Here is a 17,038-nt window from a genome sequence, read left to right on the forward strand (position 1 = left end):
GACCATCAGAACAAAGGAGCGGAAATAGGCTATTCATCCCTTCGAGCCTACCCCGAAATTTAAACATGAGCTGATCCATTTTTCCATTCAGCTCCACTGCCTGTCCTTCTCCCCATAACCTTTGACGCCCTGGAGAACATACCAATCCCTCTCTTAAATGACACCCAATGACAAAACCACCTGTGGCAATGTTCCACAGATTTACCAGCCTCTGGTTCAAGAAATCCTCTACTTTCTGTTTTAAGAGGACTCCATTCAGTTCCGAGGTTGTGGCCTCTGGAGGTCGATATTTTCGCTGTCTGGTTGGGGACTGCGGGGACAGAATATAAGGTGTGGTTCATCCAATTCATATGTGGTCTCAATCTGGAAGAATATGTAACCCCCTCCTCCCATTCTCCTGCTTACCCTCACCCCTGTGAATCCCTTCCTCCAACTCCCAACCCTCTTCCATTCCTTTCTCCAATCAGAGCATGACATTCTCAGCCCTCTACCCCCTCCTTCTATCAGCACCTTTCCCTTCTTTCCCCTTCCGCCTGCTAGCCAGTGTTCCTCCTACCACCACCCCTGCTCCCCCCCCCCCCCCATCTTATTCAGGCCTGACTTTTGGCACATGAAGATGGGCTCAGGCCTAAAATGTTAACTTCCTTTTGCTTTCCATGGATGCTACATGACCTGCTGAGTTCTTCCAGAGCTGGTATGTTGGGACACCTTTCATGTACAAATAGTGGGGGCTCTGACAGAAATATTCAAAATGTCACTGGCCACAGGGGAGATGCTAGAGGATTGAAGGGTGGCTCATGTTGTTCCACTGTTTAAAAAAGGCTCCAAAAGTATACCTGGTAATTATAGGCCTGTAAGTCTGACATCAGTGGTGAGTTAATTATTGGAGACTGTTCTTAGAGATGGTATTTATAATTACTTGGAAAATCAGGGATTGATTAGGAGTAGTCAACATGGTTTTGTGTGTGGTAGATCATGTTTAACAATTCTTACTGAGTTTTTGAGGAGGTTACTAAGAAGGTGGACGAGGGGAAGGCTGTGGATGTTGTCTTTATGGACTTTAGTAAGACTTTTGACACAGTTCTTCATAAGTGGTTAGTAGGAAAGTTCAAGCATTAGGTATTAATGTTGAAGTAGTGAAATGGATTCAACAGTGATTGGATGGGAGATGCCACAGAGTAGTGGTGGAAAGTTGTTTGTCAAATTTAGGCCGGTGACTAGTGGAGTGTCTCAGGGATCAGTTCAGGGTCCATTGTTGTTTGTCATATATGATAGAATGGAAAATTGGATTAGTAAGTATGCAGGTGATATAAAGATTGATCGTGCTGTGGACAGTGAAGAAGGTTATCAAAGCTCGCGGTGGGATATAGGACAGTTAGAAGGCTGGGCTGAAAGATGGCAGATGGAGTTTAATACTGATAAATGTGTGATGCTACATTTTGGTAGGATTAATCAGCAACGGTCATACTCATTAAATGGTCGACAATTGAGGTGTGCGGTAGAACAGAGATATAGGAATTCTGGTATATAATTCCCTGAAAGTTAAGTCACATGTCACAAGTCACAAAGATTAGCGTATACAGAGCCGTTGTCATACCCACACTCCTGTTCAGCTCCGAATCATGGGTCCTCTACCGGCACCACCTACGTCTCCTAGAATGCTTCCACCAGCGTTGTCTCCGCTCCATCCTCAACATCCATTGGAGCGCTTACATCCCTAACGTCGAAGTACTCGAGATGGCAGAGGTCGACAGCATCGAGTCCACGCTGCTGAAGATCCAGCTGTGCTGGATGGGTCACGTCTCCAGAATGGAGGACCATCGCCTTCCCAAGATCGTGTTATATGGCGAGCTCTCCACTGGCCACCGTGACAGAGGTGCACCAAAGAAAAGGTACAAGGACTGCCTAAAGAAATCTCTTGGTGCCTGCCGCATTGACCACCGCCAGTGGGCTGATAACGCCTCCAACCGTGCATCTTGGCGCCTCACAGTTTGGCGGGCAGCAACCTCCTTTGAAGAAGACCGCAGAGCCCACCTCACTGACAAAAGGCAAAGGAGGAAAAACCCAACACCCAACCCCAACCAACCAATTTTCCCCTGCAACCGCTGCAATCGTGTCTGCCTGTCCCGCATCGGACTGGTCAGCCACAAACGAGCCTGCAGCTGACGTGGACTTTTTACCCCCTCCATAAATCTTCGTCCGCGAAGCCAAGCCAAAGAGAAGTCACATGTAGATAGGGTGGTGAAAAAGGCATTTGGCCTGTTGGCCTTCATAAATCTGAGTATTGAATACAGGAGCTGGGATGTAATGTTGAAGTTATATAAGGCATTGGTGAGGCCAATTTGGAACAGTATGTGCAGTTTTGGTTGCCAAATTATAGGAAGGATATAAACAGAATAGAGAGGGTGTGGAGGAGAATTACAAAAATGTTGCCTGGTTTTCAGGGTTTCATTTACGGGGAAGGGTTGAGCAGGCTGGGTCTTTATTCCCTGGATCCTAGAAGATTAAAAGGTGATTTGATAGAGGTGTTTAAAATTATGAGGGGGACAGATAGAATTAATGTGAACAGGCTTTTTCCATTGAGAGTGGGGGAGATTCAAACAAGAGGACATGGATTGAGATTGAAAGGGGAAAGGTTTAGGGGAAACATGAGGGGGAATTTCTTCACTCAGAGGGTGGTGTGAGAATGGAATGAGCTTCCGGCTGAAGAGGTAGATGCAGGTTCAATTTTAAAATTTAAGGAAAAGTTGGATAAATATATGGATTGAGAGAGGTGTGGAGGGTTATGGACCAGTTGCGAGTCAATGGAACTAGGTGGGAGTAAGTGTTCAGCATGGACTAGAAGGGCTGAACTGGCCTGTTTCTGTGCTGTAATTGTTATATAGTTATATGGTTATTTCTCTATTTTTGTTCTGCTATTTTGATTGCCAGTGGTGCCTGCAATATTGTGTTCCTTCATCACATGAGGAGCAGCTGCTGATGTTTGCCACGTGCTGTAATTCTCAGCACCTGCTTTAATTTTGGAGACCATTTTCTTTGTTTTCACCATCTCCCAGTCTCTTCCTTGGTCCTCTGATACCTCCCCTTCCATTGCTTCTCCTGGCTTTGTTAGAGGTGGGAGCTGAGGATGGGAGGGTGGACGGAGGTGGGAGCCAAGGACAGAGGTGAGGGTGGGGAGAGCCAAGGATGGGAGAGAGGGCAGGGGTCAGAGCCGAGGCCAGCAGGATGGGCAGTGGGGAGAGCCAAGAACAGGAGGGTGGGTGGTGGGGAAAGCTGAGAACAGGAGGGTGGTCAGAGGTGAGAACCGAGGATGGGAAGGTGGGCGGTGGGAAGAGCCAAGGGCGGGAGAGTGGTTGGAGGTGGGGGCTGAGGACGAGAGGGTGGGCGGTGGGTCAGTATCACCTCCACACTCCAACAACTGATTGAGGCTGGACGACCTCTGCCAACAATCCTCTTCCAATCCTTCTACCCATCATCTCACATATTAGCTAGCAGGTCATAAAAAGAAAAGTTTTGCATACACAAGGAATGATCAGGAACAATAGGTCTTTGTACACTACCAAATTTTCTAAGAACAGGATATTGAGGTGCTAGCCAGTTTCTAGGAAGGCTATTATTTTGGTGGCCAGACAATAATTGCAGGTCTAAAACTATGCTGGGGATAAAAAGTCAATTGTGATTAGACACAAGTATGTGTTTTTGAAAGCAACTTGGCTTAGATTTCCTGAAGAACCTCCTTCTTTAGCTCAGATTTGAAACACTTTTCTCAACAATACTACTAGTACTGTTGAGTTTTTTTATTTTGTTATGTTCTGCCTGTATCAATTTTCAAAAATCTAGTGCAAAGAGCTCCTGATTAAATGCCATAACCTGTTACAAAACCAAATCCGGTAAAGTAGCAGACGGCAAAGCTTCTCTCCCAGAGGAACTCAATGCCTTCTACGCCCAATTAGATGACAGTAACAGTGTAGAGGAAACCACCCCTCCACACTCCCACACCCCTAATGATCCCATCCAGTCCGTATCTGAGGATGGCGTGCGTGCTGCCTTCAGGAGAGTGAATTCAAGGAAAGCATCCGGCCCGGATGGAGTACCTGGCCAAGTATTAAAGATCTGTGCTGACCAATTTACCAAGGTATTAACAGATACCTTCAATATCTCACTCCAGCAGGGCGTGGTACCCACCTGTTTCAAACAGGTGTCAATCATAGAGTGTAGTAGCCGGCCTTAACAACTATCGACCAGTAGCACATACAACCAAAGGTGATGAAGTGTTCTGATAGGCTGGTGATGAAGCAGATCAGCTCCTGTCTGAGCGGTGACATGGATTAATTCCAGATTGCCTATCGTACTAACAAGTCTATGGCAGTGAGATACCATCTCACTAGCTCTACACAAAGCCCTAGAACACCTGGACAGTAAAGATGAACTAAAGTTCAGCATTTAACAGCATCATCCCCTCAAAACTGATCAGCAAACTCCAAGGCCTGAGACTCAACATCCCACTGTTTAACTGGAGCATGGATTTCCTCACCTCCAGATCACAATCAGTGAAGATTGGTAGGAGCTTCTCTTCCACAATCTCCATCAGTACCAGAGCACCACAGGCCTGTGTTCTTAGCCCCTGCTCTACTCACTTTCACCTACAACCGTGTAGCTAGCTAAGGATGACAATGAGTACATCTAGTGGGAATGCTGCCATCAGAGAGCAGCAGCAATCAACAAAGAACCTCACCTCCCAGCACATGCTCTGTTCTCGCTGCTGCCATCAGGAAAGAGGTATAGGTGCCAAAAGACTCACACCTCCAGGTTCATGAACAGCTGCTACACCTCCACCATCAGACTCCTCAACGACAAACTCAATCAGGGACTCATTTAAGGACTCTCACTTATGCATTTTATTGATTTTGTTCTCTCTGTGACTTTGTTTATATTATCTATTTACAGTTCTTTATTTGTTTATAATTTTTCGCTGTGTAAAGTTTATTTTTGCACTACCAGTTAGTGGTAATTCTGCCACGCCTGCAGGATAAAGGAATCTGAGGGTTGTATGTGATGTTATGTATGTCCTCTGACAATAAATCTTAAAATGTTAAATTTTAACAGTTGAGCAATTCCAGGATAAAATACTATACACTGCCATTTAGTGGCCATAATCTGTAATTACATGGTAACTACATTCACACATCTCCATCGGGCACACAAAACTCAAAACGGTCAACCAGTTTACCTATCTCGGCTGCACCATTTCATCAGATGCAAGGATCGACAATGAGATAGACAACAGACTCGCCAAGGCAAATAGCGCCTTTGGAAGACTACACAAAAGAATCTGGAAAAACAACCAACTGAAAAACCTCACAAAGTTAAGCGTATACAGAGCCGTTGTCATACCCACACTCCTGTTCGGCTCCGAATCATGGGTCCTCTACCGGCACCACCTACGGCTCCTAGAACGCTTCCACCAGCGTTGTCTCCGCTCCATCCTCAACATCCATTGGAGCGCTTACATCCCTAACGTCGAAGTACTCGAGATGGCAGAGGTCGACAGCATCGAGTCCACGCTGCTGAAGATCCAGCTGCGCTGGATGGGTCACGTCTCCAGAATGGAGGACCATCGCCTTCCCAAGATCGTGTTATATGGCGAGCTCTCCACTGGCCACCGTGACAGAGGTGCACCAAAGAAAAGGTACAAGGACTGCCTAAAGAAATCTCTTGGTGCCTGCCACATTGACCACCGCCAGTGGGCTGATAACGCCTCAAACCGTGCATCTTGGCGCCTCACAATTTGGCGGGCAGCAACCTCCTTTGAAGAAGACCGCAGAGCCCACCTCACTGACAAAAGGCAAAGGAGGAAAAACCCAACACCCAACCCCAACCAACCAATTTTCCCCTGCAACCGCTGCAATCGTGTCTGCCTGTCCCGCATCGGACTTGTCAGCCACAAACGAGCCTGCAGCTGACGTGGACTTTTTACCCCCTCCATAAATCTTCGTCCGCGAAGCCAAGCCAAAGACATTCACACAAGACTTCGGAAAAGTGAATTAAATTATGAGCGAAGGAATTAACATTAAAATGTCTTATCAAAACAAAAGTGGGAATTGAAGGAGACAAAAAGAGGTAGGTATTTGTTTTTTTTTTAATATAGTGTGCTCTTGTCAGAACAGAGTTTGAGTCTCCTGTCTTTTTCTTTCCAGCTTTTATCTGCCTTTTGTATTGCTTTAGTTTTGTTTTGATGGTTTAGTGGAAAAATAAGCCAGCCCTGCATGCACTTTTGGGGTGGGAAGGAGATGGGAAATGTAGGCATCATTAGCTCCAAACCCTTGGGCCGCAATAGCTTGAAAATTTAAGTCTAAATTTAAGAAATCCTATCAGGTGCATCAGCAGGTAAGTGACCCACCCATGGGTCTCATGAAAACAAAATGCTCATATATTCATTCTTCTTCAAACTGAAAGGAACAGCTGTGATCGTTTGTTTTCTACACAAGATCTTGGCCACGTCTTTTTTGTTTTTCAGTCACGAGATGGTTGGCATCACTCACAGCGCCATCATTGCTCCGTCTCTATTTGTTGAACTGTGGAAGCCATTTGGAGTCAACCAAATTGCTCATCCACTCTCATGGTATAAGAAATAACATGCCGATATAGATTAGCTGGCTAATACACAACAGAATAGAGACAAATGAGTCCTTTTCTCACTAGCAAGATATAATAAATATTGGAGCTGGGTCTTCTGTGTTTTAAAAGTCATAAAAATTTATTGGATAAAAGCATTCGAGGCATGTTTCCTTAATATGCTGATAAAATAAAGGGAGCTGGGGAAACTAGGTTGCGAAAAAGGCCAAAGAAGAATATAGATAAGGCCAAGGATCTGGTAAATGGGGAAAAAAGTTGACACAAAAGATAAAAAGAAGGCATGATTTAAATGGTGAAACCATAGAGATCTAAAGTGCAGAGGTATCTGGATATTTTGGTGTGTAATTTGCAAAACACTAATACGCAGGTGTGATGTGTAACTTGGGAAGTCAATAGGATGTGTTTTTTTTTTAATTATTGCTAGTAGGGTGAGTAGAATAGTGGGAAGGTATATTTGAGTTGGTAGTGCATGGTGGGACTTAGTTGGCAGTCAGGACTGCAGATTTCACATTGCAATCAGATCAGCTGCAATCTCATTGAATGTCAGACCAGGTATGAGGGACTAAGTGTTGTGATGGTTTAGTGGAAAAATAAGCCAGCCCTGCATGCACTTTTGGGGTGGGAAGTTTTTTTTGTTAATTTCATTGTTCAATCCTGTTTTAAAATAAACATTTATAAATGCAATTCCTATATTTGCATTACTACATTTTCCAACCCACACCTTCATCCATTAATTCCAATGTGGAAATCAAAAATTGCAGATAATTGTTTTGTTCTCCCCCTCCCCTCCAGATTAACCTTTTGTTCATTTAATTTCATCACGATCTGGTAGGGGAACACCAATATCCCTGAGGATAAAGCCCTCCAAAAGGTAGTGGACTCAGCCCAAGGCATCACAGGTAAAACCCTCCCCACTATTGAGTACATTTAAAGGGAATGCTGCTTTCAGAGAGCAGCAGCAATCATCAAAGACCCTCACTTCCCAACATGCTCTGTTCTTGCTGCTGCCAACAAGAAAGAGGTATAGGTGCCACAAGGCTCGCACCACCAGGTTCAAGAACAACTGCTACCCCTCCACCATCTAACTCCTCAACGACCAACTCAGAGACTCATTTAAGGACTCTTACTTGTGCACTTTATTGATTTTCTTTAGTTCTCTCTGTATTGCACAGTCAGTTTGTTAACATTCATTATCTGTTTACAGTTCTTTTATTTGTTAACCTGTTTACGCTGTGTACAGTTTATTTTTTGCACTACCGGTTAGTGGTAATTCTGCTGTACCCACAGGAAAAGGAATCTCAGGATTGTATACAATGTCATGTATGTACTGAAAATAAACCTGAAATCTGTTCTGTCCCTTCTCATCATTCAGTCTCTCATATCGCCTTCTATGACTGTCTTTTGTTCTCCTTTCATTGTGTCTGTGTTTAACCTGAAAAGTTAACACTGTTTCTCTCCACAATGGAGGGGTGGGAGTGAGGCGTAGTGGGTTAGTAGTTCATGGGAGTGAGGCGCAGTGGGTTAGAAGTTCATCTTGATGCCTCGTTGCTCCAGCAAACCCGTCTTGATCTTGAGTGCAGTGTGGAATTGGCATGTTTTCCCTGTGACTTTGTCAATTTTCCCTGGGTGGTTTCCTCTTACATTCCAAACATAAACTGTAAGTTAAATGATGATGACATTGCTTTTCATTTTTTTGAGGGTTAATTGCAATGTCCCTGTCCTAGATATTGTCTTCTGCCCTTATTCTCTTTGTCGATCCCTCAATCACACCCTTCCCACCCCCTCCACCCTCTCCCTGTACCCCTCACAACCAAATGTCCCGTGTCATATAGGCAGTCTGAAAGAATGATTCTTTCTTGGCAGCCTAGTTCATTCTTGCCACCCCCAAGACACAAGGCATGCATCTCTGTGTGCTAAATTAGTTGCAAATACCCTTGCCATTGAAGCAAAGTCAAAAGTATGAATGTTGGAAATGTGAAATAAAAACAGAGCAAGGAGACGCTTGCCCTCCCTTCAGCAGCCTCCATTTCCATTGGTTTCCACTTTCTAGCCATGCCTGGGCTACAGAGTCTGGGAGCACTCCATCTCCTTTCCATAAGTGAATCAGGCTTATTATGCCATTTAACTCCCTGCACAAGACCACACCATCTATGCTTGACCGACACACCTTTCATTGTATCATTCACTGGTTACCTCTCCTCTGTGCACTAAATGCTGCTTCAGAATCTCAACCTGAAACATCAGCCGTCCATCTGTCTCCACAGCTGCTGCTTGATCTACTGAGATCCTCCACGGCTTAATTTTTTTTAATCCATGTTCCAACATTTGCAGTCTCTTGTGTCTTCAAAGTTATCCTTGTGTTTCCACAGGGCGAATGGGTTTTCAGAGCAGTTTTGCATAGTAACTACATTTGTATTTAATCTTCTTTTACAAATTTCCATTCTGGCATGTAGCCCATGTCAACAGGAATGCAAGGTTGTCCCCATTAGTGCGCTAAACAAAAACAAAGTGAGACCTAACATAATAATATTTGTCTCTTTAATAAAATGAACTTTGAAATGGTCACTTTTAATGATCTATACCCTTTTATTTAGGGATTCCTGAAAAGGATGGCATTCGCAGCCACCTGCTGCACTCTGTTTCCAGGAACAAGGTAACACCTTCTACCGATCAACATGAAACCGTTAATTTTCTCTCTCTTTTTCTTTCTCACTCTTTTCTCTCTCCCTCTTTCTCTCCCACTTTCCCTCTCCTGCTTTCTCCCACTTTCTCTCTCCCTCTCATTTTCTCTTTCTTTCCTCTCTTTTTCTCTCTCTCTTTCTCTTTGTTTTAAAAATGTTTAAAATGTCAGTTTTACAAATAATTGTTTGAATTCAGGATGTGCAGACGTACTTCATCATGTAATGGTAGTGAGGGCAATGACTAGCTTTTTCATTCCACAGTGTGTGTTCATATTCTGAGTTGGTGTTATGTAAAGTGGGATTTGTGCATGCACTGGGACCGATGCTGCCACATCAGACCTCTCACTGTGTCATTGGACTTGCTGTGGCCTCACTGGAGTCTGGAAGTAATTGAGCAGATGTTCCACATACAGCTGTTTTTCTGTCATCCACAGCTGGGATGGAAGCAGTTAATCCATTAGTTTGGCCATCAGCCAAAAGAGAAAAGTTGATCAAGTTTTTTTTGTTAATTTCATTGTTCAATCCTGTTTTAAAATAAACATTTATAAATGTATTAAGTTATTACCTTTTCATATTTAATGTTTTATTGGATTCCATTTTCATGTATTTTTTAGAAATCTCTGAAGAATTGCATTTGAAGCAATGAGAAATGTCTTTGACAGCCTTAAGGTGTCAAAATCTATGACAGCAGGGCTCTAGTTGAGCGGGGAGTGGGTGGCATAGATTTAGATTCCCTTTGCTGGAGGCCAACAGCACAGCCACCCCTTGGTGTCACAACAAGTTGGTGGAGCACTGGGCATCACACGAGGAACAAATGCGAGGCATGTGATCTGCCCCAAAAGATTCAACTGGGAATTGCAGGGCAATGAACTTGTATTCTGTCTCCTCAAAGGATGCAATATTAGGGTATCAATATGAAGATGACTGTTACTTAGAAAATGTAAAACTCCTGACTTTTCCTGATCTTCATTCTAAATCAGCACCAAGCTAAATTTAACAAAGCAATTGACATGTTGGACTGTATTAGAAAATGCTATCTGTCCTTTCTTACCTTAATCAGATAATGGCATCTACCTCAAGTTTCTGCATTTATTAAAAACAATTGTCACTTTAAGCTGCTTCATTTTTTTGAAGAACTTTTGGCACCTACTGTGGGTTACACAGCATCCATGGCAGAACTTGTCATCCACGATTCCTATTTGCCTGGCTGGGCTTACTTTCACCAGTTGCAGTGGCTCTCCAAGGCTCCACCCATAGAAATGTTACCAAATGTTACCAAAATTCATGATTAAATTACTATCAAATAATTAAAAAACATTAATGTTAAGAAAAAGTTTTTTTTCCGCAAAAGATCATTGATCCTATTCAATAATTGGGATTGGTATTCCTCCAATTTCTGGCATAAAGTTGATGGGCTAGATGAGAAGTCCTTTCAGCATCTTGTCACCCGACCAACACAACTCAGTGGGGGGCTTATTTTCAGGGCTGTAGGTCACGCGCAGTGGCATTTTGACTCAAAATATTTCCGGCTTCTACTGTATGTTTCAACATGTACGCATTGAGATCCAAAACAGCTTGTAGCTATTGGTTCCCTAAGGATTGGAAAGAATGGTCCATCTAATTTCTGTCAAAGAGCCGAAGGAGAGAGTTGTTTTTTAAACTAATATTGATTGTTATAAATGAAACAAATGACAGGATTGATATGAACTCCGCTATAGGACACAGCAGTTAACACTGAATAGAAAGCACATCTCTTTTTATCTTCTGTTATTCTGCATAGCACATATACAGGTGATGCCTGTGTAATGGAGGGAGAGGATGTGTTCCAAGAAAATCATCCATATTATAATTTTCCATAAAGCAAAGCCACATCGTCTACCTGTGATTCTCTCAACACCCTCATCTTAATTCACAGCCCATTTCAGCAAAGCTTTCTCTCCCCCTCTGTAAACTCTGAACCTTCGGCCACATGAATGATGCTGATTGATGTTGGCTGATCACAATAGCCTAATGTTCTGAGGATGTACTGGTGGATTCTGCAGTGCAATTTGTTGGTCTTTGGAGGCACCTTCATCTTGTGGGTGTAAGAGCCTCCTGCTCTGCCACCTTCTGTCATTTGTATCACAATGCAGAAAACAAGGTAGCCCATCCGTGCGCAGCCTGATCCCACAAGTTGCCACTTAGCTCCAGAAGGATTTCTGTGTAATTTCTGTATTGATTGTTGGGTGTATGAGAACCAAAGAGACTGCAGATGCTGGAATCTAGAACAAAAACAAAATGCTACAAGAACTCAGCAGATCAATCAACATCTGAGGAGGCAAAAAGTGAACATCAGCATTTCAGCATCAGGACTGGGTGGGATCAGGACAGATTGACATGAGGGGTGGGACAGAGGCTGGTAGATAATGGGTGGAACCAGCAGGAGGTAGAGATTTGGCCCCTGAATCGAGTGAGGAAGGTGTGTGTGGTTCAGAGGCTGGTAGGTGGAGCTAGGAGGGAATGATGGCCAGGTGGAACCAGATGGGAGGAGGGGATGGGAGGCATGAGAAAAGGGAGAAAACTCGGTGGAATGGAGAGTATGTGGTGGGGAGGGGGGGGAGGGGAGCACTTGGGTTTTATGTTACCTGATAAAAATTTCTGTTAAGTGACGACATTGTTTAACGGGTTTAATGTATCTTATAGATTGAACTTTAAATAAATGGGAAGGGGGGGTGAGGGAGGGAGGGAAGGGAGGGGGGAAAAAGGGGAGAAAATGATACTGTATATATTCAAGAGAAAAACTGTCTGTATGTATTTTGGTCAGTATGGTTTATAGTGTGAAAAATAAAAAAATTAAATTTAAAAAAAATTGGAAAATTCAATATTCATACCATTGGGTTGTAAGGTACCTCAGTAAAATAGGAGATGCATTTTCTTCCTATTTGGGCTCTCTGTAGCAATGGGGAAGGCAGATGACAGATAGGAGAATGGAGGATAACCTGTTGGGTGTAGAAGCTGAGGGCTGAAAGATAAGGACCAAGGGAACCCATCCCTGTTCTGCTTGGAAGAGGTGGAGATCAGAGCCAATTTGCTGGAAAATTGAGTGAGGTCTCCACCAACAATGGAAGGGGAGGAAAAGGATGTTTGCACTGTTATATACTGACTGTCCTGCCCCTCTCTTCTAATGCATGATCTCACTTGAAATGTCAAATTGCATCTTTTGCCCCTGTGGTTATTGGGACTATTTTTTTCATTCACATTTGCCATTTACTCAGATTATGAACTCTTCTGATTTTCTTCACACTTTTTATCAATTTGAGGGAAAGATCATTGAAAGATTTGAAAAGAATCCAAAGACAAGAGAATTTTGATATCAAAAACTTGTTCCATTCCCTTTAGATCAGTTGATTGCCTGTTTTGTCCTTTCTTTGATTATTTTCCTGGGCATGAACTTTTTAAGACGTACAGCACAGTAACAAGCCCTTCCATCCCACATGCTCGTGCCGCCCAAATTTCCACATTAACCTGAAGGATGGGAGGAAACTGGAGCATTCGGAGTAAACTCACACAGACACAGGGAGAACTCCTTACAGAGAAAACCGGATTCGAACCCTGTTCGCTGGTGCTGTAACAGTGTTGCGCTAATCGCTACGCAAACTGAACCACCTTACACTCTGCCCAATTCTACAAAAATTCTTGGGGATAAAAGAGAATCAGATATTCAAGAGTTGATTGTTCTTTCAATCTGGAAAAGAGAGAAACAAAGATGACTGCATTTGTTGCTCATGTTCCAAGGCACTGGGCTTGTGCCTACAGACAAGTACAAAAGATGAAACAGAACTGAAAGCATGCCAGCAAGTAAGCCAGCATCAGAAGTAAAAGGCATGCTCGTCCTTCTTCAGGAAAGCTGTACAGTGATTTAATTGGCAAGGTTCTCAGAATAATAAGCATGAGGGTCTGGTGTTACCCTGAATACTTCTTGCTTCATAATTCCTAATTGCATTTCTGGGAACCATTTGTGTCTTTTTCTTGAGTGACGGTTGTGTATTACTTGCAATTTAACACTTTTTTCTTTCCATTCACATCCCACTTTAAGTATTCCCTATGCCATAGGTGCTCTGTGTTTAGTAAGGGTTGCTTAAGGTGGTATGTTGGAAAATAATGTCTGATAAATCTTATAGAATTTTTTGAGGACGCAACTAGTAGAGTGGATAAGGGAGAACCTGTGGATGTGGTATATCTGGAATTTCAGAAGGCTTTTGATAAGGTCCTGCCACAGGAGATTAGTGTACAAACTTAAAGCACACAGTATTGGAGGTATGGTATTGAGGTGGATGGAGAATTGGTTGACAGACAGGAAGCAAAGGGTAGAAATAAACGGGCTCTTTTCAGTGCTGGGAACCCAGTTATTTACAATATATATGAATGACTTAGATAAGGGAATAGAAAGCAGCATCTCTAAGTTTGCAGATGACATGAAGCTGGGTGGCAGGGTTAGCTGTGTGGAGGGAATTGGCATGGGAATTCACTACTGGTGTGATGTTCTAAGGACTGGCTCCTCTCCCAACTCTGCCCCCACATATCCTGATGTAAACCCTGGATCCCCACCAAAACCCCAATTCAGTCCAAAAAAATTGTGTGTAATTCTTACTGAATAAAAATGTGTTGTGCTCTCAGTTGCGCAACACAGAGCGACTTGGACAAGTTAGGCGAGTGGGCTAATGCACGGCAGATGCAATATAATGTCGATAAATGTGAAGTTATCCACTTTAGAGGCAAGAACAGGAGAGAAGATTATTTCTTAAATGGTGTCCAATTAGTAAAATGAGAGATGCAATGAGACCTGGATGTCGCTTTGCACCAGTCATTGAAAGTGGGCATGCAGGTACAGCAGGCAGTGAAGAAAGTGAATGGCATTCTTAGCAAGAGGATTAGAGTACAGGAGCAAAGAGGTTCTACTGCAACTGTACAGGGCCTTGGCGAGACCACACCTGGAGTATTGTGTACAGTTTTGGTCTCCTAGTCTGAGGAAAGACATCCTTGCCATAGAGGGAGTGAAAAGAAGGTTCACTAGATTGATACCAGAGATGGCAGGACTTGCGTATGAAGAAAGCTTGGATTGACTAGGCTTATACTCATTGGAATTTAGAAGACTGAGGAGGGATCTTATATAAACCTATAAAATTCTTGAAGGATTGGACAAGCTAGATGCAGAAAGGTTGTTCCTGTTATTGGGGAAGACCAGAACCAGGGGTTACAGCTTAAGGATAAGGGGGAAGTGTTTTAGGACTGAGATGAGAGAAAAAAAGAATTCTCTCGGAGAGTGATGAATCTGTGGAACTCTTTGCCGCAGGAAGTAGCTGAGACTGGTTCCTATCTATATTTAAGAGGGAGTTAGATTTGGCCCTTGTGGCTAAGGGGATCAGCAGGTATCGGAAGAAGGCAGGTACTAGGTACTGAGTAGATGATCAGCCATGATCAAAAAGAATGGCAGTATAGGCTTGAAGAGCCAAATGGCCTACTCCTACACCTGTTTTCTATGTTTGAAAACCACTGTTTTAATTATGCCTAATCAACTCATTATGTGCACAGTTTTATAGCTCCAAAATAAATGGGCCAATTACAATTTTTCTCAAGCAAAATATTTCAGTAACAATTGGGTCTAGAGCAGTGATTCTCAACCTTCACATCCCACCTTAAGCAATCCCTTACTAATCACAGAGCACTGATGGCATAGGGATTACTTAAAGTGGGATGTGAGTGGAAAGAAAAAGATTGAGAACCACTGATTTAGTTCAAATAATTGTTCAATTAATGAATCAATATATGAATCAATAAAGTAATTGCCAGACAATTTCATCTTTCAGTCGAGGGGGTGGTGGCAGTGATAAATAATTTAACACCAATGTAAGTTACAACATCTTTTAAAGTAATATCCATTTTTTTTGAGATTGAAAATGTTTAAGAATTTCAAAGCAAATTTGAACTTGGTCCTTTAGTTTCTCCTTTGTATGCTTGCTTTTTAAAAACTTGTTTGACCTGTCCACTAAAAGTGCAGTTAATTCCACAGGTCTCCTTTATCAAAACTTGCTTCCAGTTCTGTTTAAAAGAAATTACACTCTAATTTTGTGTATATCCACAGAGTGTTCCTGTAATTTCCAATACATATATATATAAAATATATAATATATTATATATACATATATATATCCTCAATATATAATATATATATCCTCAACCGATGGTCAGAACACTTCCAATCTCTTTTCAGTGCCAACCGCTCAGTCCAAGATTCCGCCCTGCTCCAGCTCCCTCAACAGCCCCTAAGGCTAGAGCTGGATGAGGTTCCCACCCTGGATGAGACATATAAGGCAATCGAACAACTGAAAAGTGGCAAAGCAGCAGGTATGGATGGAATCCCCACAGAAGTCTGGAAGGCTGGCGGCAAAACTCTGCATGCCAAACTGCATGAGTTTTTCAAGCTTTGTTGGGACCAAGGTAAACTGCCTCAGGATCTTTGTGATGCCACCATCATCACCCTGTACAAAAACAAAGGCGAGAAATCAGACTGCTCAAACTACAGGGGAATCACGTTGCTCTCCATTGCAGGCAAAATCTTCGCTAGGATTCTACTAAATAGAATAATACCTAGTGTCGCCGAGAATATTCTCCCAGAATCACAGTGCGGCTTTCGCGCAAACAGAGGAACCACTGACATGGTCTTTGCCCTCAGACAGCTCCAAGAAAAGTGCAGAGAACAAAACAAAGGACTCTACATCACCTTTGTTGACCTCACCAAAGCCTTCGACACCGTGAGCAGGAAAGGGCTTTGGCAAATACTAAAGCGCATCGGATGTCCCCCAAAGTTCCTCAACATGATTATCCAACTGCACGAAAACCAACAAGGTCGGGTCAGATACAGCAATGAGCTCTCTGAACCCTTCTCCATTAACAATGGCGTGAAGCAAGGCTGTGTTCTCGCACCAACCCTCTTTTCAATCTTCTTCAGCATGATGCTGAACCAAGCCATGAAAGACCCCAACAATGAAGACGCTGTTTACATCCGGTACCGCACGGATGGCAGTCTCTTCAATCTGAGGCGCCTGCAAGCTCACACCAAGACACAAGAGAAACTTGTCCGTGAACTACTCTTTGCAGATGATGCCGCTTTAGTTGCCCATTCAGAGCCAGCTCTTCAGCGCTTGACGTCCTGCTTTGCGGAAACTGCCAAAATGTTTGGCCTGGAAGTCAGCCTGAAGAAAACTGAGGTCCTCCATCAGCCAGCTCCCCACCATGACTACCAGCCCCCCCACATCTCCATCGGGCACACAAAACTCAAAACGGTCAACCAGTTTACCTATCTCGGCTGCACCATTTCATCAGATGCAAGGATCGACAATGAGATAGACAACAGACTCGCCAAGGCAAATAGCGCCTTTGGAAGACTACACAAAAGAGTCTGGAAAAACAACCAACTGAAAAACCTCACAAAGATAAGCGTATACAGAGCCGTTGTCATACCCACACTCCTGTTCGGCTCCGAATCATGGGTCCTCTACCGGCACCACCTACGGCTCCTAGAACGCTTCCACCAGCGTTGTCTCCGCTCCATCCTCAACATCCATTGGAGCGCTTACACCCCTAACGTCGAAGTACTCGAGATGGCAGAGGTCGACAGCATCGAGTCCACGCTGCTGAAGATCCAGCTGCGCTGGATGGGTCACGTCTCCAGAATGGAGGAC

General features: G+C 43.4%; 1 protein-coding gene across 1 annotated transcript in view; it reads left to right on the forward strand.

Annotated features, from left to right (window-relative positions):
* rapgef4a (Rap guanine nucleotide exchange factor 4a) overlaps nucleotides 1-17,038 on the forward strand; it is a 269,780-nt gene that overhangs the window by 165,444 nt on the left and 87,298 nt on the right. Inside the window, exon 6 of the mRNA XM_069935742.1 lies at nucleotides 9,231-9,289. Within this exon, the coding sequence (XP_069791843.1) occupies nucleotides 9,231-9,289 (59 nt within the window). The remainder of the gene's footprint in view (nucleotides 1-9,230; nucleotides 9,290-17,038) is intronic.

Source organism: Narcine bancroftii, chromosome 4 (genome assembly GCF_036971445.1).
Source record: "Narcine bancroftii isolate sNarBan1 chromosome 4, sNarBan1.hap1, whole genome shotgun sequence".
NCBI classification, from domain to species: domain Eukaryota; kingdom Metazoa; phylum Chordata; class Chondrichthyes; order Torpediniformes; family Narcinidae; genus Narcine; species Narcine bancroftii.